The 22957-nt window shown below is 39.5% G+C and overlaps 1 protein-coding gene across 8 annotated transcripts in view; it reads left to right on the forward strand.

The window, feature by feature from the left end:
* cdc14ab (cell division cycle 14Ab) overlaps nt 1-22957 on the forward strand; it is an 85618-nt gene that overhangs the window by 39591 nt on the left and 23070 nt on the right. For all 8 annotated transcript variants that reach the window (XM_022669633.2, XM_022669639.2, XM_022669634.2 and 5 more), the window contains 6 exons: nt 2499-2565; nt 12021-12083; nt 13917-14004; nt 15787-16017; nt 17706-17844; nt 22078-22246. In XM_022669633.2, coding sequence (XP_022525354.2) covers nt 2499-2565; nt 12021-12083; nt 13917-14004; nt 15787-16017; nt 17706-17844; nt 22078-22246 — 757 coding nt within the window. The remainder of the gene's footprint in view (nt 1-2498; nt 2566-12020; nt 12084-13916; nt 14005-15786; nt 16018-17705; nt 17845-22077; nt 22247-22957) is intronic.

The following is a 22957-nucleotide window of genomic DNA, read 5'->3' on the forward strand; positions in this document are numbered from 1 at the left end:
ATAATCCTGCACTGTGACAGTTCACAGAAATATCTCCATTGTTCTCCATTGTTCTTGTCTCCTCATTTTCATTCTGTATTGTGGGCTTAAGCTTTGGCACTTGATCCTACAGAAATGAATCTATCACTGATGCTAAATCCCCGTATCCCTGTTTGAGCTCTGAACTGTGGGGATGTTTATCTAAAGCTTTTTTCCAGAGCGCTAGATTTGTATCTGTGCATTAGCTGATCAGCTGTGTGCTCCAGCTTGCGTAACACATGGGCGTGTGGCTCCTTGTTTGGTCAGTTCGGTCGGAGGCGGGGCTGCGTGCATTCTTACACGTGAGCACGAGTGTTCACACCTTTGTTGTTTACACACAGATTCCTGTGATGCTTCTGACTGAAAGAAAAGGATTTGGTTTTGTGTATATGACAAATCTTTTCTCTGAAATATGCGAAAGGCCATCTGCAATAGTCTTAAAATGGTGCAAGTCGTGTTGTGTAATATTCCCAGTAGTCAGGGTTGTAATTCTTCGGGAAGATTACACAGACATTGGCTTTTCATATTGAAGTCGGAGGGATTGTGTTCAGTGTTTGGTGGAGGTGAGGTGTTATATAATCCTGAAGCTGTTTCATACTCTGTATTGTAGATTAATATTAAAGTCATCCAAACTATGAAGAAAAACATAATAAATGAATGCTTCTTAATGCGTTTAAGAGCAAAAGGTAGAGTTGGTATACAGTGAATAGATGTTATAATCCATATTATGGCAGGAACTACTCAACTTAATAAGGAAAAACTAATACTTTAAGAAATGAAAGTCAGTTAATCAAAAAAAAAAAAAAAATCAAGAAGTGCAGTCGCAAAGACCATCAACAACGTTATGATTGAACTGGCTCTCATCAGGACTGCTTTAGGAAAGAAAGGCCAAGAGTTACCTCTGTAGCAGGTAAACCTCACGAGCACGCCCAACTTACAAAAGCTTAAAAACTGGGCCCTTTCCCTCAGTTAGGAGGTTTTGGTTTTGGATTCCCTCAATAAAATGTCTGTTTTAATTATTTATTTAGCTCCTTTAGCCACAATTGCAGCTCCTCGTTTGTGAATATAAGTTATATTTGGAGCTCCTCAGCACTGTGATTTGTGTTGCGTTTTAAAACCCTGCAGTTCAACTTGTTGTGCTTTTTTTTTTATCACTACTGTTGTAATATTCGTACATCAGTTGTCCACTAGTGCACGAGAAGTTCTAACAAAGTGAATAAACATGTGATCCTCTGTGTTTCTTTGCAGAATAAAGGTAAATAAACTTGACTTACTGTTTTTTTTTTCTTTCTCTAAACCACGAATTGTCAAATCTCAATTGTATCTCAAACAGAGGTCACTCTTGGTCTTCCTTTCCTGGGGCAGTCCTGATGAGATCCAGTTTCATCATCAAGCTTTTGATGGTCTTTGTGACTGGACTTGTGGGCTCCTTTAAAGGTTTTTAAAATTTATGGGATTGACTAACGCCTATTTGTATTTGTATTATTTTTTTTTATATAATTATCTACTCTTTTTCTCCCAATTTATCTGGCCAATTGTCCCACCCATTCAGCTGCTACTCAGCTGTATATCCCCCATCATTACTGATGCCACAAAACAAGGAGGGTGAAGACTAGCACATGCCTTCTTCGATACATTTGAAGTCAGCCACCTGCCATCTGTTTTCAAACTGCTGCTGATGCAGTATTGCCGAGTAGCATCACAGCACACTCCACAGCAGACCATCCACAGCAGACTCGGTTCTGATACATCAGCTCACAGAAGCCTTGTGCTGATTGACATCACCCTTTGAAGTGATGTGGGGAGAGAGCACCATATACCCACCCAGAGAGAGAGAGAGAGAGCAAGACCAATTGTGCTCTTTCAAGGCTCTGGCAGCTGATGGCAAACTAGCGTAGTTTCTGCCATAAAATGAATTAGGACACTATTTAAATAGGGCTATTTACTGTATACCAGTACATTCAAATAATTAACTTTTGACTTGAATCCGGCACAGCTGTTAACTGAAAGCCATTACTTAGTTTTAATGAATTTAGTATTAATCTACAATACAGAACATTTTTCTTTACCATTTCTTTTTTTTTTTTTTTCTTTCTATGTCTCTCTCTCTTTCTACCTTCCTCTCTTATTCACGTCTGTGTCTGAGTATCTGGCCCTGTGGCCCATTTTCCTGCTGGTGGGTGAGTGCTGGGTTACTTTCTTTAAAAGCTAAGCGTGTGGTTGAACTGCTGGGTCAGATGTGTGAACCCTCACGCAGCGCTGCTCTATTTATAGTCCTTTTCTCTTTAGTGCACACGAGGCCAGGCTATCTGTTCTGTTTCGGTCCTGCGGGGGAAATGAGAATCTACAGAAACAAACCTGTGACCTCTGACTGCTGAACTGAATGAAAACACAGCAGTAGTTATTGTGCCCTTTTTCTCATTCAATTACTGTCAGTTCTGATTTTACAGATTCTCAATTATGTTTCTCTTTTCTTTCAGGGACGCGTCTTTCGGAAATTGCATGTACAACCTGACCATTCTTGACTGTCTGCAGGGAATCAGAAAGGTAAGTGCAGCAGAAAGAAGAAAGCAGGCATTCATTGACACACAAAAATCTTCTTTTATAGCAACATAAATGATTAAATACTCTTTACAGAATACTGACTAAACCTTGCAGTGGTAATAGTGACGGATCACCTACAGCAGGGGTCATTAAACCTTTTTACCCTGAATCACCGAGCATTTTATGTACAATATTATCACAATATGTTGCCCATGATAACAATGATCTCATAATACTATGATTCTGTGATACTTAACATATTACAAGACAATACGCCACAGCATCTGTGTTACTGAAGAGAATAAAAATACTCCTGGATAATCAAATACCAGGAGTTATGTACATTTAGGCCTGTCACAATAATTATTTTGTGTGCATGATATATTTTTTCCAGAAAACATTGCAATATCAATAATTATAATCAGTATTATTTCCTTTTAAAACTATTTATGCTGCTGGAATAATGATTCATTAACATATTAGAAATACATTGTTTTAAAAAAATAATGATAATGTATCGCCATTAAAACCATATGATATAGCGATATCAATATTTTGTCACACACCTTTTTTCTTTGATTGTTAAAAGCAGTCTGATTTAGTGAAATGGATAATGACAGTATCTATAGATTTTCTGCATATAAAAAAAAGTAGATTAAGCGTATTTAGCATTACTCAAATTGTACTTGTCCACTAGCATTTAAGCCTCGACACATTCTACTCATTTTAATGGACAGAGCTGCCACATGCTGAATTGCGTTGTGTTGACTTTTTTTTTTCTAAACTGTGGATCGATTGAGCAATTCTATTAGTCTCTTTTCTGAGTGAATAATTGCTGTTTGCTGTTGTTTTCCTATTTTACTTAAATAAAAACACTCATACACTGAGAAACAGCAGCAGGAGCTCCTCAGATAGTGTATTACTTTTGGTATGCTGACTTACTAGCATTATATAGCGACCTTCTTCTGCTTCTGTTCTTTGGACATTTGATTACTGCTGCTGTTTGTTCATATCTTCAGCAGAGTGCTTCTGAACATAGCAGGAAGGATAATAATCACTTATTTTGCTTCTGTTTTATATGATGCATTTTTTGCGTTAATACAGTGCAATCTGGAGGAAAATCAAGCTTTGAAAAAAGTAGTGGATAGCTCCATAGGTAGCTTGCTAACATGCTAACCAGCCATGACATTACAGGTCCACTCACAACAGCACAAACAGCCTCAGACACACACACAAGTGAGTTAACAACCCCTGTCTTGAATTAATTTAATTATATTTTTGTGTATTCAGAATCCTAATGCATAAATCTGCTTTTTTAAGAATCAGAAAGGAACATCTCGGATCACTTAACATGTTAACTTAACTACTTTAATTTGTTTTCAGAACATTTGTGATGTTAGTCTCCCTCTCTCTCGGAGACATTAGATTTTAGAAGAAAGATTCGAGGTGAAAGAAAGTGGTGCTTCATACAGTTTTTATATTTGGTTTATTTCCCCTGAGAAAAGAAAATTTGAACTGAAAGTAATTATTTCTTCAGTCGTGTTGCAGCATATTGAAGCTAGACTGACTATAAATGACAGCGTTTGTCACCGTGCCAGTGGTCTCAATTATACTAAAACAGCAGATGTCACAGTTGAAATTAATTTTTTTTTTCTCAAACATGTTCTAAACACTTGAATTACAGAGGTTTTTTTTGTTAAATAAATACATTTATGGTAAATATACACTTTGAAAAATTAAATAAATGCATCATCTGCCACAATCTAAACCATGGGTATCAAACCTTCCTTTGGGAGAGCTACTTTACTTGAAGTTTAAACTTCAATTTGAGTTTGAGACCCCTTATCGAAAGGTAAGCAGTGGAACTGTGTTTTCGGCAATGATGATGGTTCTCTAGCTAATAGTGTTTTGGATGAGTTTTTGGGGAGTTGGGAATGAATGGGGTGGGTGGTGATCATTTACCAACACTCTGGTCATTTAGTGTAAGCAAATCCTCACAGCAATGTTACAAACAATTTAGTAAAAAGACTTCCCTGAACAATAGAGATATTTACTCCAACAAAAGAAGGTTTAACTTCCTTTTTTCAGATGAAACAATGAATGAGGTGTCCCAAAACCTCATACATTGTTTTAGACATCACATTGTTTTAATGCATTGTTTTTAGATTATTCAATACCTTTTTAAACATTAAGGTCCTTTCTTAAGGCACAGCTATGAAAGCTTTTCAAACCCAGCTATTTGAACCTATGACCCTGTCATCAAAAATGATGGTTTTCTTCTGGCTGAGCCATCACCATCTTGAGAAAACCCAGACAGGAATTGAACTGAGCAGCCTCTGATTGGGAGGCTTGTGAGCCACAAATAGCCCATACTTAATCAGAAGCTAAGTCTTCTAAAGCCCTGCTGGAAAAAAGAATGACAACACAGAATTTCTATGCTCATTAAGGAAATGAAAGTTGATATAATAGTAATATTAATGAACTCTGCCAATTTCCCCTTAAGTGACTAAACACTGCCACCACTCTGGAGTCAAACGCTGTGTGTTTTTGTCCAAGGCATGTGTTTCCCCTCGTGTGGTTTCTATGTACAAGTTCCACCCAGACAGCCTCATCAGTTTCATATGAGCAGATCTTGCAGCACAGGAAGGACTCGTTCAGCGTCTGTCAGAAGGGAACGCCAAAGCATTCCTCCACACATTCCTTTCCATCCCTCGCTTCGTCCATGGAGAGTCTTCTGAGAGCTCTTCATGACTCCTGAGAAACTTTAATCCCTGCTCTTCAATATAAACAGCCCCCCCTTTTCCCTCCGATCTACCTCCTCTTTCCTGGCTTTATTAAAACATACCAGTCTTAGAACTGCAAGCAGACAACAGGCCTTTTCCATTCTGCTGTTCAAATCTTTCTCTGGTCTCTCTCTCCTTCACAGCTATGGTGTTGGTAGTAATAATGCTTTATCTCCAGCTTTAATAAACAGTCTATTAGCAGACCTGCCCCTGTAATTAGTTCAATGGAATGCAACGGCAGGACATCACTATTGTCACCAATTTAAAAAGCACATTTTTAATAAAACATTCAAAGCCTTCAATGCCTCTAAGAATTCAGCTTTCCCTTACTACATGGTTAAGCACTAATTGTGACCCAGCAGGTGGCTTATCAGGTTTGAAAATGTAGTTTTTTTAATGGTTATTCAGTTGAGCACAATGATTAAAAAATACATTTTGTTCATGCTCCTTCCTGGCACCAAAACTTTGTGGCACTTACTTGTTTATGCATGGACTCCACAAATACATCTTATTGTGTCCTCTGGTATCTGGCACTTAGGATGTTTTCACACCTACCTTGTTCAGTCTGAGCTTTCAGACTTTTCAGTTTGGTCTGAACCAAAATAACAGGTGTAAAAGGTGCCACACACCATGGTCTGGACCAAAGAGGTGGTCTCCTCTAGATCAACTGATCCATGGTTAGATAGAAAGTGGACTTTAAGACCGATTACAGAATGTCTAGGAAAGCTACGGTCATCCACTAAACAATAGAAGAAGAAAAAGTACTGGTCTTTTGCCAATATCTGGTCATGCATACACATGCATGTGGCACACATCAGCAGAGGCGTAGCAGCAAATTCTGGGACCTGTACACTCTCAATATCAGTGGCCCCCTATTCATGCCAGTACACAAGGAATGTAAACGAAAAGAAAAATCAGGATTTCATGGGCCCCTCTCCCTACTCTGGCCCTGGGTAGTCAGGTCCACTTTTCCCCCCATTACCACGCGCATGCGCAGCAGTATGAGTGCGAATGCTTATGCTTGTGACTTCCATATCTACTGTAACTGTAGATTAATCCTTATTTATGAACCTGAATTAAAGGATTCTGTGCAGTATCTGTTAACACGGTAAACACACGGTCTACAATCTGACACACTCCGCTCTAAAAGGCAAAAGAGCCAGCACAGCGGTTAGCGGACAATGCTAATGCTGCTTCAGTCTTGGTGCTGGAGAAACTTCACTAAAACTCCTTTCTAACGCTGCACTTCTGCAGAGTGGCTTTAATGCTCCTTACAACCTGACAGGTATAATTCATACATAAGGCGCACCAGATTATAAGGCGCACTGCAGATGTTTGGGAAAATTAAAGGATTTTAGGTGTGCCTTATAGATATAGTGTGAGAAATATGGCAGACAAAAACATGGGCTTTGGTTCAGTCTTTGGACCAGGTGAGTGCCATGAATGTTATTTCCAACAGTTTCTTTCTTGGAGAATCCTTGTGCTAACCTGACCACCGCATGCTGGGAACACACCTTAAGACCCCTCAAAAAAGCATCAGTTGTAGTTTGGTTCTTGTAAAAATGCACCAGATATTTAAGCTTACACTCATTTGCTCTGCTTCAATATATTGATGTTCACAACTGACTGTTCACTTCTCCCTACACACAGGATTTTGTAATAGTTCCATCCCTTGAAATGTAACATTGGATCCACATCATTATCAGTGCTTTTTATTTCAATTGTTAGTAGTTATGACTATGTTATGGCTAAGCAGTGCTTGGTTGAGGGGGCGAGGTTGCTTGGGGAGACTGGAGCATAGTGATAGGAGTAGTAGTAGCAGCAGCAGCAGTACAGACTGGGATTTAGAGCATGTGTACTGTAATTAAGAAAAGCCCCTCTCTCATTCATACCGCACTGGTGGCCTCCCTCTGTAAGCTCTTAGTCCAATTACCACTGGAGCGAGGAGAACAGCAGGGCCAAGTCCATTAGACTTGCACCAGACCCAGCACCAGAGAACGATTACATAACCAGTACAAGCTGGGAGAGCCGGAGAAGAGGGAGTGGTGTTGCAATATGTGATTAACAGTTCTGTACAGAAGTCATTTTTATTATTAGCAATAATAAGAGTGTTTTTACTAAAAGAAAACTACAGATCACTTTAGAACAGATGCAGGAAAACATAAATACATACAGTAAGGCTCAATCTCATTTCTTTTTTGTACACCTACCCTTGAAAACAAGGGGTGAGAACCAGACTCTTCTTCTATAAGGAAAGCATTGGATACACTTTAACAAACACAGTATTGTAAAACCCCTTTACCTCTTATATGAATGGGATTTGTGCTTATTCTATGAGAGTATGTGGTTTTATTGCTAATTTAATTCTAATGGAAATAAAACATTTTCACAGTACAGTAAATAGATTGGTGTTTATTTGCCTTTGCTTATTACACATGGTAGCATTTTTAGCTGAGCCGTCTCTTTAAAAGCTCGTTCTCTGTGTCCATTCATCCCCATCTGCAGTCTCCACACTAATCGATGTCATTAGCCTGCTAGCCTCACTTAACCCATGAGTCATCCACTGGCTGCCTTTAGGGATATCTGTGCAGGGCCGAGGTGTTTGACCCCTTTCCTCTTCTTACTACAGAGCTACAGATTCTATCACACTACTGTGGGTGGAGACTGAAGTAGTTGTTTTATTGTGATTGATACCAATGCTATAAACAAAACCTGAATCATGAAATGAGTCACAGAATGAGGGATGGATCAGACCATGGGATGTTGACCAATTATAGAACATAGAACTGTTTAACAACCAGTGTAGAGTACAGAATATTCCAAGCTATGCTAGCTTACACCTAAATGAACACATTAACTTAAAGATGCTCCTCATGTGGAGCTTTAGAAGCACTGGATCTATGGACAGTATCTCAATATGTTCTGTAATTTTGATGATGACGATAATGCACAGTATTATTGAAAACAATATATCTGAGCCAATTTTTAATAGCATGAAAAAAATAACATGTAAAACTGTTCACATATGTGGCCTACCATAGTCTTTGGAAGTTTAAAGGAAAATTTAATTGTGAATGAAAGTATTGCATGACTCAACAGGTAGCTTGTTGCATTAGCATCCATGCTAACTGGCCATGCCAATAAACACGACAGTGTGAAATCCCACACGTACACACTCACAACAGACAAACTTGGGATGACACAGGGGACTAGTCGCTTGCCAGTGTGAGTGCACTGTCAGCCTATGCTATCACAATGCATGGGCATTCTAAATGTGCATGTGCAGCAATCTATAGTGAAGTTATAGTGAGTTAAGGCATTTTAATCAGTTTGTTTTTTTCACAGTGATTGGCGTACTTGATAACTTGCAGCTTGCACTGCTCTTTCTATCCGGGGTGGGTTATGGTATTTTTTCATTATGGCACTTGCATCTGTTAGGGGGCTTTCACGCCTGAATTGTTTGGTCTGAACCAAAATAGCAGGTGTGAAAGGGGCTGCCAACTGCAGTCCGAACCATTTTGTCCAACCAAAAGATGTTCCCTGTCCCTATCTAATGAACCATGGTTCCTTTCGTTTGCATGGTAAAATTACTTTGTTTGGGGCACAGAGTGGTCTATGACCAGTTAGAGCAAGGCCAATGGACTGGGAGATTGCTGGTTCGAATCCTGGTCATGCAGCTTGCCATCAGCTGCTGGAGCCCTGAGAGAGAGCACAGTTGGCCTTGCTCTCTCTGGGTGGGTAGCTCTCTCTCCTCATCATTCCCAAGGGTGATGTCAATCAGCACAAGGCGTCTGTGAGCTGATGTATAGGAACCCAGTCGTTGTGCTTTCCTCTGAGTGCACTGTGATGCTACTTGGCAATGCTGCATCAGCAGTAGTTTGAAAAGAGGCGGTGGCTGAATATACATGTGTCGAAGGAGGCATGTGCTAGTCTGTGCACCCTCCTGGTGTTGTGGCATTACTAGTGATGGGGATATACAGCTGTGCTGCACCTTCCTCTAAGTGTGCTGGCGGTGGATGGTTTCATGTGCATCTAATGTATTGAGGTGTTACTAATGGTAGGGGAGTTTATATGATAGGGGTTTGGGTAATTGGCCCTCCAAATTATAGAAAAAATAAATAGGTTTAGGTTTGGATATAAATCAATTCTGATTAAAGTATACCGTCAAATTCCAATAATATGATACCGATATCGTCATGCATTTTTAGTTGGCAATATTAGTTTTTAAATAGTTTTGAATTTTTGTATTTAAATAGCAGGTGTTAATTTTGTGTGTTGTAGTCATTTCACATAGTTTTCAAATACGTTAAACTACAGGTGCTGGTCAACGAATTAGAATAATTTGAAATAGTGCAATCATGAAATTCTTTGAATGCATTTTTTGTGCAGAAAGCAAATCAGGTGTTCACCGCACCTGTCCTACTCGTTAGACTAATCACAGAACTCGTTACCTGGAAAAACATTTGCTCAGCTGAGCTTTCCAAAAGGCCCATTTAGGCCATTTAACTGTGACACTGTTGTTTTATTGAATTAGAATAATGGAGAAACCGTTTCATTGAATTAGAATAATTTTTATTATAATTACAATCATCACTTTCTCAGTATTTTGTGGCTGCCCCCTTGGCTTGTATGACTGCCTGAAGTCTCCGCGGCATCGATTTGACCAGCTTGTCGCAAGTTTCCGCACTCACAGCTTCCCAGGCAGTGGCGATGTTCTGCTTCAGTTGGTCCAGCGTAGTAGGCTTTCTGTCGCGAATTTTCCGCTTGACGATGGCCCAAAGGTTTTCAATGACATTGAGGTCAGGCGAGTTAGCCGGCCATGCCAAAACTTCAAGCTGTTTTTAGTGAACCAATCTTTGGTCGACTTTGCCGCATGAGCCGGTGCAAGATCCTGTTGAAATATGAAGTCTTCTTCGCCGAACTGTTCCTCAACAGTCGGAATCAGGAACGTTTCCAGAACATCTTGATATACGGCAGCATTGACAGTCTTCTTGAGGAAGCAGAGTTTCCCTACACCTCGAGCGGACATGCATCCCCAGACCAAAACGCTCTGGGGAAACTTGACGGATCTTTTCACGCACTCATGGTTGTAGGTTTCGCCACCACGACGCCAGACACGAGGACCTTGGTCACCGAAGGAGATGCAGAAGCGTGATTCGTCACTGAAGACCACTTTCTGCCAGTCTTCAGCAGTCCACTCGCCATGTTCTTTGGCCCACTTCAGCCGTTTCTCCATTTGTTTCTTGTTCAGCATCGGTATTACTGCTGGAACGAGAGATTTGAAGCCGAGTTCGCGCAGACGACGGTAAGTGGTTGATCTGGAGACGTCAGCGCCGGTCTGCTTGTTCCACAAGTCGGTGAGCTCGGAAGTGGACTTGAACCGGTTGCTGACTGCGATCTTTCTCAGCTGCTTGTTGTCGCGAGCAGAAGTTTTTCGGACGCCGGAACAGTTGGTGCGCTTGCTGCAGTTTTTCTTGAGAGCTTTGCAGACGGAAGACTGGCTGATGCCGAGCTGCTCAGCAATTTTAGTTTGGGTCAATCCTTGTTGGCGAAGGGCTTGAATTTGAGCCACTATTCCGGTTGAGAGGTCGCGCTGCTTACCCATGATTGATTTTACAACTTAGAAATTCTACTCAACCCTGACTTTATACTGCACAGTGAACACTCTTCACAGAAAACAAAAATTCGAGCATTTATTCTAATTCAATGAAACGGTTTCTCCATTATTCTAATTCAATGAAACAACAGTGTCACAGTTAAATGGCCTAAATGGGCCTTTTGGAAAGCTCAGCTGAGCTAATTTTTTTCCAGGTAACGAGTTCTGTGATTAGTCTAACGAGTAGGACAGGTGCGGTGAACACCTGATTTGCTTTCTGCACAAAAAATGCATTCAAAGAATTTCATGATTGCACTATTTCAAATTATTCTAATTCGTTGACCAGCACCTGTACAGTATATGGATTAAAGTATTAGGACGCCCTTTCATTCATTGTTCCTTATGAAATCAAGGGTATTTGAAGAGAGCTGTTCCTGTTTTTGTGTTCTAGTAACGGTCTCTAATGTCCTGAAAAAAAAATCAACTCTCCCAGCTCATCCCAAAAGTCCTGGATGGAGCTCCATTATCATTCCAGGCAACACAATACTTGGGTGCTTTATATCCCCCTAGTCCATAGCTAGCATAAAGCATGGTGTCAATAGGTCCATGTTTATCTGCTTCTGACAATCCTATTGTATTGGCAGTACTTTTCCACAGGGACTAGATGAGCTGTGTGCACACATTAGCAGATCAGTCTCAGTAATGGTCGCAAGTATATCTGTGTTTATCTTGGCATCTCTGTTTAGTCACACAGCTGTTGTAATGCAGGTCAGGATGTGAACTTTATCTGCATGTAGCTTGTAGTAAAAAAATGAAAATGTAGGTGTGGTTCTGCCGTTTTAGATAAACGCCCTGTTAATCTGATTTTCTGTTGTGTGCTGCAAGCATGTACTGTGCTCTTTCTTAAAGGGCTAGGAGTAAAATGGCACCCTAGAGAAAATATAACTGTGAATAAAAATGTACAGTAGTTTAATGTCTTTTTTTTTTCAGTAGTCAGGCTTAGTTTATCAGAACATGTCAAATAAATAAATAAATATGCTGAAAGGTGTGATATTTTAATTGTGTGTGTTTTGTTTCAGGCCCAGCAGCATGGCTTCCTGAACTTTGAGACGTTTGATGTGACTGAGTACGAGCACTATGAGGTAACACACACATGCACACAATTGAAACCCAGCAACAATTCTAAATATGTCATTTGTCAGTCATGGTTTCAGGGCATGCTGTGGTTTGCGGCTTGTTACCTCTAACATCAGTGATTGTGATATGAATGTTGAGTTCTTGCTTTGATAACAATGGCAGAATATGACCGTTTACAATCGATTAATCACAGTTTTCTTCTCCTTAAAGGGAATGCATTATGCAAAACTCACCTATTGTATTCTTGGTCTTAAGTCCTCCTCTAAACTTACCTGTTTTCTTTGAATTAGTTGAAAGAGTTTGGTTTTAGGAACCATATGCTTTTATTAGCCGTATAATTGGCTCAAGGAAATTTGCATAGAACCGCCCTGGCACCTCCACTCACCGGCCAACCACTATTAGAGCCCCACCCATTAGATTAGTTAAAGATCTGCCATTTGGGTCCGCTGGTTTAACCAGCACTGTGCCGAGTGCCAAGACTTCAGGAAAAGAAAATCCTGTGCAACAGAGGTAACTCTTGGTCTTCTTTTCCTGGAGGGTCCTGATGAGAGCCAGTTTCATCATGAAGTTTTTGATGGTCTTTGCAACAACACTCGAGGATACTTTCAAAGTTCTTAACATTTTTCAGATTCACTTTCAGATTTTTCCCCCCCTTAACCTAGTTGAGTAGTTCTTGCCGTAATATGGATTAGAACATTACTCAAACAGAACTATTTACTGTTTACCAACTCTACCTCTTCACAACTTTACAACTGATGTTATGAGACAAGAAATTCATGTACTTAACTCTTGACAAGTTCAGCACAGCTGTTAACTGAAAACTTAAATTCCAGTCAAATCTACCTCAGCTATGCAAAAGCTGTCATCTAATCAAGATGTGCTACTTTGAAGAAACTAAAATACATAAACATATTCTGGTTTAACATGTTTTTGGACACTAAATAATTTCATACAATTTTCAAACAATACTGTATGCAGATTTTTTTTTAAATAATTGCTCAGAAGGTAAATGAACACCCTAGTTTTAAAGGTTTGATGGTGTCCCTAAATAGTTAAAGCTCACAAACTTAAAACCGCAGCAGAGCTCTGAAACTGCAGATCTAGCACAGTCTGCAGCACTTCAGTAAGCACTACTGTGTCCTTTAGCCCTGAAATGTTGGAGGGCACAGGCCTAAAACCACAGCGGTGTCCAGAAATTGCGTGTCTGCACCCACGACACACGTCCGGTTTCACTCAATAGACGAACAGCAGGGAGTCTCCCCACAATCCCATTCAGCAGTTTTCAAACCCCCTTACATAACCATAACCCGATTCAGTCCACTGCTCTGATACAGAGCTTTAAACTGTTTCCAGACTGTCTGATCCCAGACCTGCATAATTATTTACCAAATTAAAAACCTCTGGAATATAATCAAGAGGAAGATGGATGATCACAAGCCATCAAACCAAACAGAACTGCTTCAATTATTGCACCAGGAGTGGCATACAGTTATCCAAAAGCAGTGTGAAAGACTGGTGGAGGAAAACATGCCATGATGCATGGAAACTGTGATTACAAACCAGGGTTATTCTACCAAATATTGATTCTGAACTCTTTATAATATGAAATTTGAGGTCTGAAAGCTCTGCATCTTTTTAGTTGTTTCAGCCATTTCTCATTTTCTGCAAATAAATGCTATAAATGACAATATTTTTTGTATATATAATATTTTAAAGCAGTGTGGTGGTCTTTTTTTTGTCATTTTTTTGTTTATTTGCTTATTTATCATGGCTTTGGTTACAATGAAGTGGTGTTAAAAATCTCAGTCTCTATGTCTTTGTCTCTCTCTCTTTCTCAGCGTGTGGAAAACGGAGACTTTAACTGGATCGTCCCTGGAAAGTTCCTGGCGTTCAGCGGACCACACCCAAAGAGTAAAGTAGAAAACGGTGAGCTTCACATGGTCGTTTTAACACGGCATGCTTCATGTTAAACTGTTCTTCTACCTCCATTGCCTGTGTTAGCCACTAAAAGAAAATAGACGAATAAAAACGAATGAATCAGGAAAAGCCTAAAATATAAAAAAGTCTCACAGAGCATTTCTTTGTACTACAGACCACAACAAAATTATTGAAAACAAAAACTTAAAAATGTAGTGTAATAAGTGTAAAATGTGGGGCAATAAAAAAGATGATTAAAGTTAATAAGTTAATTAAAATTGGGAAATAAAAAGTAACTAAAACACACCAGCATGCTCTAGAAGGTTAACTATAATAATAAAAAAAATGTTTATAGTCTCAGAAGTCTCTGAAAGAGCTGTATCATGCTGTAAATGCTTCATGTGCATGTTGTTGTTTTATACTAACTGGATTTGCCTTATTTGTTTAATATGCCTTATCTCATGCTCACCACTAGATGGAGCAGGTGGTGCATTTAGGTGCTCTTACCTAGGCTGCTGTTAAATTAACTAAGCAGTTTCTCAGGCTGGTAACTCTGATGAATTGATCCTGTGCAACAGTGGTAACTCTGGGTGTTTCTTTCCTGGGGAGGAAAGGAACTCCTGATGAGAGACCGTTTCATCAAAATATTTTTTTTTATGGTTTTTGTGACTGCACTTTAGGTTACTTTTAAACTTTTGATTTTTTTTTTCCCCCGATTGACTGATCTAAATTTCTTAAAATATTTTTTTCTTTAGTTAGTTGAGTAGTATTTGCCATAATATGGATCAGACCATTATTCAAATGGGGCTCTTCACTGTATACCAACTGTATACCAATTCACAACTCAACACAACTGATGCTCTCAAACACATTAAGAGGACAATAAATGTATTGCACGCTCTTGTTAATCTACAATGCAGAAAACACTTATTTCCAAACTTTGAACTGGTACTGTTCAAGCCAGTTTTATATAATCAAGTCAAGTCAAGTAGTTTAATGGTCAATACTGCATATGTACAGGACATACAGAGAATTGAAATTACGTTACTCTCCTTCCCAAAAATTACAGCAAGTACAGAAAATAGATATATGATATAAAAAAATGGGAGACAGTATATGTACAATACAATAAGGATACAGTAGACATATGTGAGACAGAAGACAATAGTGCAATAATGATGGGGGGTGAAAATAAGATATATAATATATAATAAAAAGAATGTGAGACACTATATGTAAAATAAACAAATAGACATATTTAAGACAGAAGACAATAGTGCAATAGTGATGGAAGGGTGATTAAGATGGGATGACAGTACAAGTATAAACAGAACCTGTATAACAGTAGTGCAAATATGGTATAATAGCTTAAGGCTGGTGAAGTGAATGAGTGCATACAATTCTCAAAATTTACAGTTTTATGGGGAATTAAAGTGTGTATGAGTTGCAGATATGGGATGTATAGTGCATGTCCGTTTTGAAAAGTTCCAGTACTGTGAGTGTTCTAGTACAGAGTTTTTAGTACTGTGTCAATAGGCACAGGGTTCTGCCATGTACCTACTTGCATTAGAGGAATATACTCAATTTTCAGTCCTAATAAACTGGTAGCTCACTGTGTGTCTCTTTAGCAACTGTTGTTATCCAATCAAATTAGAAAAGTTGTGTTCTTCATCCACTGCATGCCCTTAAAAATCCCTTATACCAGGAGAACTCTGAGCTAAATGAATTTAGGTGATATTTTTATACTTTTCCTGAAGATGAATTGTTCATTTTGTCCTCTGTGTGTTCCAGGCTACCCTCTCCACGCCCCTGAGGCTTATTTCCCCTACTTTCGCAAGCACAATGTCACCACCATCATCCGCCTCAATAAGAAGATCTACGATGCCAAGCGCTTCACGGACGCCGGCTTCGACCATTACGACCTTTTCTTTGTGGACGGCAGCACGCCGAGTGACGTCATCACGCGCCGCTTTCTGCATATCTGCGAGAGCACTGACGGTGCTGTGGCTGTCCACTGCAAGGGTAAGCATGTGCACTCAGTCGCTCGCTCACTCACTCACTTTCTCTTCAGCTGCTGACCTCAAGCCATAAACAGCCATGACAGATTTGGCCACATGGTGGCGATGTTGGTTCAGCTGATCTGTTCGTTCTGCCTCATCATGTTTATGTATTTGCTTTGATATCTATATGTTTGCTTCTTTGCACCACTGCTTAGATGCTTAATTTGCTTGTATTTGTACTGTTTTAATGACATAGTAAAAGCTAATCTAATATAAAATGAGAATTTCTCAATTTAAACACAGTAGTTGAGAGAGCTAGTTTGTACTAGTTCCAGGCATGAATTAAGGTACCATCAATTATCGTCCATCATTAGAATGTCATATTTTTTTAAATGATTACAAAACAGCGTACAGCATATCAATGCTGACAAGGTGCCAAACTATTTAATTCAAGTTTAAATAAAATAAATAAATAATTTTCCTCTTTATTTTTGGTATTAAGCTCTTCCGGTCCAGTCAATTACAGGAAATGGTACAAAATCCAGTGTGGAAAATTTGGCAGCAAACAGCCAGGCCTTTCAAGGACAAACAAACAAACTGAAAACTGAAAAGCAGAAATATATTAAAAAATAAATAAATTTACAAAGCATTTCTAACACACAGAAACAGATAACTCTAAGTATTAAAAGTAGAAATCTTTTCTTTTTTAAAATTATATTTTAGAGCAAGATCAAAAGCAAACATATTGCAGGATTTATTAAAAGACCGTGGGAAACAACAGTTTCTATGTTGAACATTTTTCCCCATTTTCTTCCCTAAAACATTTTTGTCCAGTAGAAGTCTTTTCTTTAGATAAATTTTGTCAATTTAGTCATTTTATGACTATTTACATGGTTAATTTCAACTGAAGGCATCAGAACTATGAATGAACACGTGGAGTTTTATGCACTTAACAAAAAAAGCTGAAGTAACTAAAATTTTTTTTTTAATATTCTAGTTTCTTCAAAATAGCCACCCTTTGCTCTGATTACTGCTTTGCACACTCTTGGCCTCATTCTCTCAATGAGCTTCGAGAGGTGGTCACCTGAAATGGTTTTCCAACAGTCTTGAAGGAAGAAGTACCCAGAGGTGTTTAGCACTTGTTGGCCCCTTTGTACAAAACTCCACATGTGTTTATTCATAGTTTTAATGCCTTGTCATGAAAATAAAGAAAACTCTTTCTCTATCTTTCTGTCTCTCTTTGTCCCTGCTCTAATCTACAGATTAAGTACAGAAAGAGTGAGGTCTAGCTGACCCACATGGCGACACTTTTAGCTCAGATTAACACTGTTGTAGTATAATGTGTATGCACAGAAGATTGCCATTTTATTAAAATTTTGATGGTTTGAAACAGGGTGTCTTTTTTTTATGAATTATAATCTGTATTGTAAGAACATCTGACATTCATTCTGGAATTAATTTCACTCTTTTTACTTTTTACTGTGGCATTCCTCATTTGCCCAACAATGACATCAACACGATCGAAATTTTCCAATTAGTCAGAAGCACAGCTCTCAACAGCTGTAATCAGAGACTGTTAACAGATTGCACGCAGATGCACAGTTTGAACTTTTGAAATGTCAGAGCGTCATTTTCTGGGAAGTATTTGTCTGTTTGCAGATTTTGGAGAAGACGCCTGTTTTAATGTTTTTGGTTTTGTGTTGTGTGCAGCGGGTTTGGGCCGGACGGGCACTCTGATTGGCTGCTACTTGATGAAGCACTACCGGTTCACTGCGGCTGAAGCCATCGCATGGATCCGTGTCTGCAGACCAGGTTCCATTATCGGCCCTCAGCAGCACTTTTTAGAAGAGTGAGTATATAAATAATAATAGAATAATGAGATTAAGGGTTGGGGTGAGAATATGACATGATCGTGACCATTACATCACCTCTTAGTACACTTGTCTGAAAATATTACGACTTTTCTCAGTAGCGTAAAACAGGTTAGGGCCAGTATACACTGCCATGCCAGGGACCAATCCCGTTTCACCCTTTTGCCCTACCACTAAGCCCTTACCCCTCAGTTTTGCGTATGCACACCTAGAGCTTTGGGTGTTCACGATTCTTGTTAGGCTGTAGGGGGAAGTGTAAAGGCTCTAATCCCCTCAAACAGGGATTTTTCAGAGACATATTTAAAAAGGAGGGCTATGAGAAGTACTGGTTTACTGAGAATCACTATAGTTTAATATGTGGTTTCAATGTTTTATGGCCATTTTTTTATAACAAGCTTAAACAAATCGCTAGTAGTTAGTTTTAGTAGCTTCCTAACTAGCTAACTTTCACATTCCACCTTAAATAGTGCAACAAACAGCAGAGGCTGCAGCTTTAAAGGTATTCTTCTGCTAAAATCCACTTTTTCTTGTTTTTTGTGAAATTCTATAGGTCTCTCTAAATTGTAAGTGCATGCACCAGGAAAAGCACCGTGTCTACTTCCACCCATGAGTTCATGGCCTCGCCCACCTTGGTTTGGCATGGCGCACAGACAAAGCTAAAAGCCGGGCTGCATCAGAGCCGAGACTGTCTCATCAGTTAAAAAGCTTATAGCTCTGTTTACACCAGCTAGTTAACGTTGGCTATCTTGTATAAGTAACTATAGGTTTAAATCGGATCTCCGGTTGATTCTGCGTTTTACCGAGACCTTAAATATACACTAGGGAAGCAGGGCTTCGATGTGGTGAAACTGCCCAAGCACCAAATCACCAAGTCCGAGGTAAAAGTTTAGTAACGTTAGTTTAGCTGAAAGAAAGTTTATGTATACTGCAGGGGCAGTATCTTTACAACTAAGACTGTATCTCTGAAAACATTTTGTCTTTCCTGACCTGGAAAATTGACTTTGTGAAAAGGACAGGTAGACGTTCTCTGCTGCAGTGCTGTTAGCCAATCAGAGGCGATATGTTTTGCATGCGTGAATATTTATAAGCAAGAACCAAATCCTGTCTTTCTTCAGAGACTTCTGTCCAGTGATCCAGTGATCTAAAGCAGGGCTAAATAGAAACAGCTGAGCAGAAACAGCACTTTTTTTTATCACAAAAAACGACTCACGTGGCATTCATTTATACTAGAGACCACAACTAGACATTCTAAAATGAATGAAAAAACTATGCAATGAGACCTTTAAGGTGGAATGGAAAAATAAAAAAAATATATAATATCTCCCCATCTCACAGCAATTAAGCAATGGACAATAATAATTAATTGCAAAAATAAACTGCACAACCTGCCCCCTTTCTGAAGACATACAATGCTCTAACGTTAGCTAGGTCGCTCGGGTGCGGCATTGATAATGTTTCTTTCAATTAAACTAACGCTACTAAACTCTGACCTCAGACTTGAAGATTCTGTGATTGGGCAGTTTCACTACGTCAAAGCCGCAGAGTCCGTTCTATATTGTAAAAATCTGATGCAAATGGCACTTGCTTCGAGTTGTGCTACCTTGTCAAACCGTGCTTCTCTAGTGTATATTAAAGGTTTCGGTAAAATGCAGAATCCACCGGAGATCCGATTTAAACCTACAGTTACTTACACAAGATAGCTAACGTTTACTAGCTGGTGTTAACAGAGCAGTAAACTCTTTCTTTTCTTAGCTGCTGCAGACAATGGAGGTTGAAGAACAGTTTCATGTGCAGCATGCACATACAACTCAGAGAGACCTATTGTATTTCACAAAAAAAAAAAACAGGAAAAATAAGATTTTTGTGAAAAGAGTCCTTAAAGAATGCTGTGTTCACCTGTTGAAAATATGTTTGGGATCACTTGCATTGAATGTGGATGAGATTTCACACGGAAAAATCTAGATCTAATCCAGATGCTGTTGAACACGATCATTAACACCCACTGCAATGTGCTGTCCACTGAAGCAGTGGAACTGCATTCTCCAGATTGATGGTGCTCCAATATTCTTTCTTGTTGGATGAATAGTTGAAGATAAGGTGAGATACATGGTGATCTTCCAACATTTCAACAAAAAAAAAACTTTTTAATAGACTTAAGTTTTAAAATATAGTAACGGTAAGATCTTTGATCTGTTTGATCTTACAGTTGATCAAACAGCTAAAAAAAAACTGAACATGTTATGCAAGTCATACTGATAACAACACATCGTCCTCCCCCGTCACCCACGACTGTAGGAGTGAACCCTTCACTCACACACTCCTCCAAGCTTCTGGAGAAGAGAGCGTGTTCTCAGAGAACCGAAAGTCCCCCTCTGCATTTTTCCTCTGCCTGTAATCCTTTTTCGTTCTTTTGAAAACACTCTTGTGTTTTGACTTTTTGTGTTTTGAAGTCCTGCTGTTACAGGAAAAGCTCTTGTTTGTCAGAATGTGAGAACACACTCCTCTGCAGGGGAGCGGAGGAAGCTCTGGGAGATACTGGACATGATATTGGGTCAGATACAGTGGACGAATGTTTTAGCGCTGGAGTTCTGACTGATGATCGGGCTCTGGTCCAGCAGGCCTGGCTCTGTACTGTACTGTGTGTGTGTGTGTGAGTGTGTACCCGAGTGAGAGTTGACTGTGGTGACCAGGTCACGGTGAGGTTCTGTCAGGGCTGAGTGAAAGCAGGCCGCTGTGGGTTCTCCAGCTGAAGTGCGGAGCTGCTTAGCTGATGCTGGAACAAAGGCCTCCACACGTTCCACACGGTCAGAATGTGCTTCTGATAGAGGCAGAATGTGCTGCTAGTCGAGAGGTGAGCGCTATCTAAAGGCATTCTTTCCTCCTGAGGGAACAGAGTGGCGTGAGAGAAAGCAAGAAAGAGAGAGAGAAAGCAAGAAAGAGAGAGAGAAAGAGCGACACCAGTAAACTGTGTTTTTACATAAGCAACAAACTACTTTTTTTCCTCTTCTATTTTTTTTTTATTTTGTTCCCAAACATGGTCTTTATCTCTGTTTTCCTGTCCCTGGCCCCCGTCCCCACTGACTGTTACTTAATGTCCGACTGTCTCACTGACTGTTACTTAATGTCCGACTGTCTCACTGACTGTGTTACTTAATTTCTGACTGTCTCACTGACTGTTACTTAATGTCCGACTGTCTCACTGACTGTTACTTAATTTCCGACTGTCTCACTGACTGTCTTACTTAATTTCCGACTGTCTTACTTAATTTCCGACTGTCTCACCGACTGTCTTACTTAATTTCCGACTGTCTCACTGACTGTCTTATTTTATTTTTAACTGTCTTACTGTCTGTCTTACTTTATTTATGACTGTCTTACTGTCTGTCTTATTTTATTTCCGACCATCTTACTGACTGTCTTACTTTATTTCTGTCTTACTATTTTACTTTATTTCCGAACATCTTACTGACTGTCTTACTTTATTTCTGACTGTCTTACTGTCAGTCTTACTTAATTTCCGACTGTCCTACTCATTGTCTTACTGACTGTCTTTATTTCCGACCGTCTTACTGACTGTCTTACTTCATGTCCAACTGTCTCACTGACTGTCTTACTTCATTTCTGACTCTCACTGACTTTTACTTTATTTCTGACTGTTTTACTGACTTTCTTACTTTATTGTTGACTGTCTCACTGACTGTGTTACTTAATGTCCGACTGTCTCACTGACTGTGTTACTTAATTTCCGACTGTCTCACTGACTGTGTTACTTAATGTCCGACTGTCTCACTGACTGTGTTACTTAATTTCCGACTGTCTCACTGACTGTGTTACTTAATGTCCGACTGTCTCACTGACTGTGTTACTTAATTTCCGACTGTCTCACTGACTGTGTTACTTAATTTCCGACTGTCTTACTGTCTCTCTTACTTTATTTCTAGCTGTCCTACTCATTCTTACTGGCTGTCTTAATTTCCGACTGTTACTGACTGTCTTACTTTATTTCTGACTGTCTTACTGACTGTATTACTTTCTGACTGTCTTACTGATTGTCTTACTTTATTTTTCACTGTCTTACTGAATTACTTACTAACTTTCTGATTGTCTGTTTTTCTAGCTCAGCCGTCTTTCTTTTTTCTGCCATAGAGCCTGTTTTTATGTTTCTTTCTCTGTCAGTTATTTTCATGTCTTTATATTCTGTGTGTCCACAGGAAGCAGGTGAGTCTCTGGGCTCAGGGTGAAGTGTGTCGCGCTCAGCAGCAGAAGCTGCGTGTGTATGAAGAGCGCAGCGTGGGAGTTCCCCACCTCATCTCCAGCATGGACGACCTGACCATCAGCACCAGCATCCTCAAAACCAGCAGCCTGGACCGGGTTGAGGAGGTCAGTTCTCTCCAAAAGACCAAACGCCCACCTCTCCATCTGTACCATTCTGCACCATTCAGATACACACTGTGGGCCTTTGGCTCAGTACACAGTACAATAACACACACACACACGCATACAGACACACACACATGCTCAGAAAAGGTCCTTTTTTGGGAGTCAGACCTGTTGGCTCTGTTATTATTAATGGGACACTTATTATTTAATTGTTTGAGAAAGTGGGGCACATAGTCTCACAGTACACACACACACACACACACACACACACACTAATGTTGCTTACATTCAGTTAGAGTTTCAAGTGTGAGCTCTGTACTTCCTGCTGTCTGGTAGAATGTTCGTGACTTGAAGCTTCTGAGTCACTCTTCACTGAAAGGAAGATACAATCCTGCTTTGAAAATGAAATATTAAATATCTAGCGTAGTTATGCAGAGTTTATCTCCATAGTGTTTGCATATCAGACAAAGATAACCTGAGTAAACATAACAAGCAGATTTGTAAATAATTGTAAATTTGTTTGTTAAGGGAAACAAATATTAACAAACCAATCTGGCCTTATGTGAAAAAGTATTTGACCTCTAAATCCAGTGATTTGGTTGTGCCACACTTTACGGCAACAACTGCAATCAAGAGTTTGCGATAACTGGAAATGAGTGTCACATTTTTGAGAACTGATGTCTGGAAATTCTCCTTCAGGATTTTCATAGT

The sequence above is a fragment of the Astyanax mexicanus genome, chromosome 16, assembly GCF_023375975.1.
Source record: "Astyanax mexicanus isolate ESR-SI-001 chromosome 16, AstMex3_surface, whole genome shotgun sequence".
Taxonomy (NCBI): domain Eukaryota; kingdom Metazoa; phylum Chordata; class Actinopteri; order Characiformes; family Acestrorhamphidae; genus Astyanax; species Astyanax mexicanus.